We start from the raw sequence: 7,219 nt of genomic DNA, 5'->3' as shown, positions 1-7,219 counted from the left end.
GAGTGTGTGTAGGTGACAGTGGAGAGGGACACAGCTTCATTAGAAAAGAAATGTGGTGAGAGTAGATGGAGAGAAATAGGGCTGCAGGGGTGAGCGATCCCCTTCTAGGCCTCTGCGTGGTGTGCACAGATGAGGGAAGGACTGGGCCCACACTGTCGTGTCTCTCCCAACCTGCAGTATGCAGAGATCTTACCAAGGCTCAACTTGCTCTCTTCATTCCTCTCCATATGGTGGTCTTTTGTTTCATAATCTATTTCCTTCTCCCCCGTTTTGTTTCTTTTTTAAAAAAATTACCATAAGGCATGTGCACTCACCAAGAGAGCCAGAGAGAGGGAGAGGGAAAGTAGGAAATCCCTCCCTCTGGGAAATGGTCATGCCTCAGTTCCTTTCCCTCCATCTCTCCCTCTTCCTGGATGTTGGGCGTGTGTGCGCATGTGTCTAGCGTTTCCCAAGTCGCTGCATCTAGGACTTGAACTGCTTTGCTGGTTATGTGGGATCCAACTGCCTAACTACCAGGCCATGAAGCCAACCACCGATCCATTTTCCAACCACTGGGAGAACTTCCTTGTACTGTTGCGAGGCACCCCAGTCCTTCACTGTAGTTTATTATTGTTAGAGATTGATTTTCTTTTCTCTCCTCTCCCTCCCAATTTCCAGATTAGCAAATTATCTCACTTCCAGTTTCTGCCGTGGCCTCTTCTCAGTTCTGTGCACCAACCCGAGCCTGACAGAACTGGATCTCAGTGACAATACTCTGGGGGACCCAGGGATGAGAGTGTTGTGTGAGACACTTCGGCACCCTGGTTGTAACATTCAGAGATTGTGGTAAGTTCCCCATCACGTGTGTATGTATGTGTGAGAGTATGTGTGTGTGAAAGAGAGAGAGAGAGGAGAGAGAGAGAGAAGGGAGAGAGAGAGAGAGAGAGACACTTGAAAAGCTGAAAGATCTTGAGGACCAGCCTGGTGGTATACTAGTTTTCTGGGGCTGTTGTGACAAAGTACCACAGGCTGAGTTGCATAAACAACAGAGAAGTATTTCTCATTGTCTGGACCTGGGAGTCCAAGATCATGTTGTTGACAGGTCGCTACTTCTGAGTCCCCACTTGGCTTTATGCAGCTGCTTTCCCCTGGTGCCTACATGTGGTCTTCCTGCTGTGTGCCTGTCCTAATCTCCTCTTCTCACAAGGACTCAAGTCAGGTTGGATTAGGCCACACCAACAACCTCATTCTAACACCTGACCTCTTTAAAGACAATGATTCTGTTCAGTCTAAGGTTGCTGGAACTCGTGCTTTAAGACAGGAATTTCTGAGGGAGCACAGCTCAGCCCACGGCAAGTGGGAAGGCAGGATGGAGAGAAATCCTGTTGACTGGGAAGTTTGGATGAGGAAGGCTGAAGGGGAACCTAAAAGAGAGTCATTTCTTGGTAGTACAACAGAAAGGTCATGACCTTCCATATCTTTTATTTCCTCATGGGACTGAACTCACAGATGAGAACTAGAGTTTCATCAAATGTGAACTAGAACCCATCAAAATACTTCGTATAAGTTGAAAAGTCACAAGGAATCTCCCATGGCTTGTTAAAAGTGTGCTCACTGTCTCCTGCTCTGTGACTCAAATTCCTGAGCCCCAAGGCGGGCCACCTGCGCTGCTGAGCAGCATCATCGATATCCCAGTCACCTTTCCAGAGCACTCGCATGCCTCCCCCTCTTGCTCATCATACCCACAACATGAGCAATCTGCTTAATTCTATGTGTAGATATGTCATCCGCTGCTTTTCCTCATCCTCATGCTACCAACCCAGGTCCAAAAACCACTACCAGTTGCCTGGACATTACAGTGACCTCCTACCATCAGCTCCTTGAAGATAGGTGTTACATTGCTTGTCTTGCCATTTTCCTGTACTGTGTGGGCAGGCAACTTAGTGCCCAGTAGTACTCAAGCGTGCAGCGTGCATATTGTACAGATATTGGCTGTTTGGTCTCCATATGTCTGCTCATGCCCCCAACAATTCATTCTCCATGCAAAGTCAGAGTTATTTAGATAATTCTAACGTGGTTGTGCCATTCCCTTGCTTCAATGCTTTCTCTTTGCTCTTTCGTAAATTATGAATCCTCCTCTTGACTTTAAGGTTCTTGCTGTTTTGGGCACCTGCCCTTGCCCTATGGCTTCATCCCATGGGAGTCTCCCTACTGACCTCTCTGGATCTCCCATGATTCCAGAGAATGAAACACAAGCAGGAAAGCATGGCTAATAATGAGCTACTTTGCAGATAAACAGAGATCTTGTTCATATGCTCGGAGTTGGTGTTAAGATAAGGACAGAAAGGAAAGTGGCTCACTGCTTTTGTCTGTGCTCGGGGACAAAGCTATCTATTTGCGTGCACAGGAGCTGGAATTTCTGCTCTCGTCCCCAAGATAGGAAAAAATTGTTGGTTTTGGTGGTGATGGTGATGGTGGTAGTGGTATGTGTGTATGAAGCATATCAGAATCAGAGCTATTTTTTCCTTTATTGTAGATAGAGGACTGGGATGAAATTGTCAAATAGAATAGGGAGGTGAGGGGACAATGTATTAGGTTGATGAAAAAGTAATTGCAGTTTTGATCCATAAATTTTAAATCATTATAACTAGGCTCAAACACATCTTTAATAATCAAAATAGGAACATTACAATAAACACTTTTTTTGCCAATGAGAAACAAGTTTGTTTATCCCTATAGCATAAAAATCCATGCTTTGGGATTTAACGAACTCTTGGAAAGCATCTTCTGCATCCTGCTGGTCATGGAAGCATATTCCCTGCAAAAAAATTGTCAAATATTTGAAGTGGTAGTTTTCTTCTTTCTTTTCTTATATATTTTACATTTAATCACTGAACATCTTTACAACATACAAAATGAATTTTCCCAACCTGAACACATGAATATTAGTCCAGTCAAAGATATTTCTGTACACTTTATCATCAATACCATGACTATTTTGGGTTCAAATTTGGCTCCAGGAAGTGCCTTGGAGCTTCTTTTTGGTCCCACCACTGAGCTGGTCATTTCTGGTTATATAAAATTCACTTTTCATTGCATGTCACAATCTGATTAAGAAATAATTCATTGTTGTGTAGAATAAGAGAATATGACACTTCAAAATGATAGTTTTTGATTTCTGGTCAGCTCATGAGTCACCCACTTACTGAGCTCTTTCACCTTTCCTATTTGCTTCAAATGTTGAATGACTGTAGAATGGTTGGCACTGAGTTCTTCAGTGACTTCTCATGTAGTTGTAAGAGGAAGTTTAGATAATGGCTCTCGATTGGTCATTGTCAACTTCTGACAGCCGGCCGCTGTGCTCCTCATCCTCAAGGCTCTCCTCTCCTTTGTGAAACTTCTTGAACCACCACCACTGCACATTCTTAGCAGTTCCTGGGAGAATGCATTGTTGGTGCTGCAATTTGTCTCAGCTGCTTTACGACCCACTTTGAACTCAAATAAGAAAATCACTTGAATTTATTTTTGTCTAACATCATTTCCATAATCTAATATATATATAAAATAAATGATAAATAATAAATCATTAGCAAAATAAAGTGAAAAATGCACATCAAGATGATGTATGACATAACCGCATTTATTTAAGAATACATCCAATATCAAGTAGCAAATTCCAGTGATGGACAACCACAATAACTTCTGCACCAAACTCACAGATGACTAGATATTTTCACCCCTAGCAAGAGCAGCACCCAGCTGCTGATGGCGCTTCAGCTGTCAGGGATGTGAGACAGAGAGGAGCTTACAGGCTCATCTCCCTCATTGAAAGCCAGAGATGTATGTTACACACCTGAGAGATGATTGTAGTGTGTCATTGGCTGTGGACACTTTGCGCTGTGGTCTCCGCTGTGAGCTAGGAAGCCTAGGAGATGACCCCTGTGCTGTGGGCTGTGCTCAGGAGCTCTCTGATCACACATTCCCATAATAATTCACATCATGAGAACAGAGATCGAATACAGAGTGAAGGCAGGCAGACACAGGCCACGTTCCTGTTCTCATGCTTTCTCACTTCTGTACTTGGCATGCAGGTTGGGGCGGTGTGGCCTTTCCGAGCAGTGCTGTTTTGACATCTCCTTGGTCCTGAGTAGCAGCCAGAAGCTGGTGGAACTGGATCTAAGCGACAATGCCCTGGGAGACTTTGGAATCAGACTTCTGTGTGTGGGACTGACACATCCACTCTGCAGTTTGAAGAAACTCTGGTGAGTCCAAATAAATTATGAAGCTCTGCCAGTGAGCGAGCTTTGGAAGCACTGGCTCTGAGAAACACGACAGGCTAGTGTTTTGGTGTCAGAATGCCCGTGGCAGCTCAGATAATTTTTTGCATTTATCTTTGGGTGTTTTACTGGTAGTTAGTTCGATCAGTATTGTTGTGGAGAAAACTACACATTAGGCTCTGCTAGGTAACATAAATAATGAAAGAAAGGATTCTTGCCTTTAAGGTACTTACAGCCTAGCTGAGAAAATAAACCCCACATAACACCTCATTTGGAACTTCCTGACAAGCTGATGGTCCCACATTGAGTAGGAAACCCGTGGGCTAAGTGAGCAGCCCTTCCCCAGATGCTCCTGAGAGACTTGAATTTTGGAGAAAAGAAGAAAGTGATTGGGACCAGCAGTTAGCATAATGGCTATGTCGCTGGACTCCCACGTAGTTGACCACGGTTCATGTCCCGGACCCGGTGGCTTAAAACTCATGCCGGGCGCGTGTGCGTGCGAGCCCAAGATCCCGAGAGGAGAATGGAGGAGAAGGGATTGCAGTGTGGCCATTCCCCCTGGGGGGTGATTTCTCGCTTTCTGTCTCTCTATCTCTCTCTGTCTGTCTGGCGAGAGCATGCACCCTATAGCAAAAACCTCTCCAAAAAAAAAAGAAGAAAGTGCTTGAAAGTGGCAGGACCAAATCACATCATGACGATGATTATTATAAACAGACAAACAAATGAAAATAAATAAACAAGAAAACCAGAAACAACAGGATTGTAGAGGATTTGGAGAAGTTGGAATGGTACTTTGCTGGTAGGATTTTAAGTGACAAAGCTGCTGTGGAAAACAGTACAGCAATTTCTCGAAAGTTACACAATTACCATTAGAGCCAATAATCCCACTTCTGGGTATATGTGCAAAAAGATTGGGAGTAGGGACTCAGCATGTACATGCATACTCACGTCCATGGTGACATGTAACAGTAGCTGAAAGACATAAGTAGCCTGTTGTCCCTCCAGATGAGTGGGTTTAAAGTGGTGCACAGAGTGCCAGTGCTTGGTATACACTGAGTGGAGCTCATGGGCAGGCGGGATGGAGGGAATAAGGGGAAAAAAAGGAAGCAAAATATCTAATGAACACAAAAATGGAAAATTATTCTTTGATGATAATATATATGGGTAATGTCTTTGACTGGAGTAATATACAGTGTATTCATGCTGGGAAAATCCATTTTGTGTGCTGTAAAGATGTACAGAGAATGAATGTAAAAAAATAAGAAAATGAAAGAAGAGAGAATAAAAGAATGATTAAAAAAAAGAACTGGTGGGACCGGCAGATGGCGTAATGGCTATGTCTCTAGACTTCCATACAGTCAACTTCTGTTTGAGTCCTGGACCTGGTGGCTTAAAACACACGCATGCTGGGAGCATGCGTGTGCCTGCCCAAAATCCTGAGAGGAGAATGGAGAAGGGATTGTGGCATGGCCATCCTCCTGGGGGTGGAGCAAGTGGGTGTGATTTCTCACTTTCTGTTTCTCTATCTCTCCAGTGAGTGCATGCACAAAAATCTCTCCCTAGAAAAAAAGAAGTGATATCTACATGTACACAGCCCTGCCCAAAGAGGAGCTCTGACATATACTATAACATCAATGAATTTTGAGGACATTATGCTATATAAAATAAACCAGACACAAAAGGACAATTATTATATGGTCCCACTTATAGAAAGTGGACAAATGTGGAAGATTTACTGCTAAGTGAAACAAGCCAGACTATGAAAGAGACGCACTGTATGTCCCTACCAATATATAACAGATGTCTGCACTCCAGGGCAGAAACTGAAAGACTGGAGGTATAAAAGCACCGAGAGCAGCTGAGGATGCCAGGGACAGTGGGAGAGGAGGATGAGGGATGGGAGAGGCTGAGAAGGGAATCACAGGGAAAAAGAAAGAAGCAAAACATTTAAGGGACTCAAAAATGGAAAACTACCTGTTGATTATAATGTGTATGGTAATATCTTTGACTGAACAAATATACAATGTATTCATGATGGGAAAATTTATTTGGTATGCTGTAATGATGTACAGTGATTGAGGGTAAAAGAAATACCTAAAGAATGTATAGAATACTCAAGTTCATAGGGGCAGAAAGTAGGAGGGTGGTTGCCAGGGCCTGCAGAGGAGGGAACAGGGAGTTGTTTAATGGGTATGGAGTCTCAGGTTTTTACGAGTTCTGGAGACGGATGGTGGCAATGATTGCACGACCAGGTGAGTGCACGCTAGGCTTCTACATCGTGCCCTTGGAATGGCCAACATGGCAATGTCATGTTGTAGCTATCTCACCGCAGCAGTAGTAAGTGCAGGGATCTGGGAATGTAGTGTGGGATGAGCATGGACAGGACTGCCTTGTTATTACACCAAGCTGTGTAGAACTGGACCCACGTTCCTCCACGTGTAGACTAGCCTTGTGACAAGGGCGGGTCCGGGAGCCTCTAGGTCACGTTGCAAGAATGAGCAACAGACCTGACCATGACAATCTGCTGTCTTTTTGGAAGGCTGGTCAGCTGCTTTCTCACATCAGCATGTTGTCAGGATCTTGCATCAGTTCTGAGCACCAACCAGTCCCTGACAAGACTCTACGTGGGGGAAAATGCCCTGGGAGACTCAGGAGTAGAAATGTTATGCGAAAAGGTCAAGCATCCAGGATGTAACCTGCAGAAACTGGGGTAAGTCTTGGTGAGCATCTCAGAAAAGTCTTTTCTTCGGAGATGGGTTATTTGGAAACGTGAATGGAGGCTGCTCTAGAAAAGCTAATCAGATGGAATCCAGGTAGGAAATATAGGTAGCAGCATCAGAAGTGTCTGAAGCACCAGGTACATGTAATATATGTTTCTGCTAGTAAGGCAATTTGTGCTAATTTATGATTATGGCATTGGAGCTTCCCAGAGTTGGAAGAAACCCTAAACACTGTGCAGCCTT

General features: G+C 44.1%; 1 protein-coding gene across 8 annotated transcripts in view; it reads left to right on the top strand.

Moving 5' to 3' along the window:
* NLRP3 (NLR family pyrin domain containing 3) overlaps positions 1-7,219 on the top strand; it is a 32,219-nt gene that overhangs the window by 9,894 nt on the left and 15,106 nt on the right. For 3 of the 8 annotated variants that reach the window (XM_027765726.1, XM_006162028.3, XM_027765724.1), the window contains exons 6-8: positions 658-825; positions 4,071-4,241; positions 6,796-6,966. In XM_027765726.1, coding sequence (XP_027621527.1) covers positions 658-825; positions 4,071-4,241; positions 6,796-6,966 — 510 coding nt within the window. The remainder of the gene's footprint in view (positions 1-657; positions 826-4,070; positions 4,242-6,795; positions 6,967-7,219) is intronic. The other 5 variants (XM_027765730.1, XM_027765727.1, XM_027765731.1 and 2 more) reach the window with 3 other exon arrangements.

The sequence above is a fragment of the Tupaia chinensis genome, unplaced genomic scaffold (genome assembly GCF_000334495.1).
Source record: "Tupaia chinensis unplaced genomic scaffold, TupChi_1.0 Scaffold139513_1, whole genome shotgun sequence".
NCBI classification, from domain to species: domain Eukaryota; kingdom Metazoa; phylum Chordata; class Mammalia; order Scandentia; family Tupaiidae; genus Tupaia; species Tupaia belangeri.
Note: the sequence above shows the minus strand (reverse complement) of the source record. Positions and strands in the feature narration are given on the sequence as shown.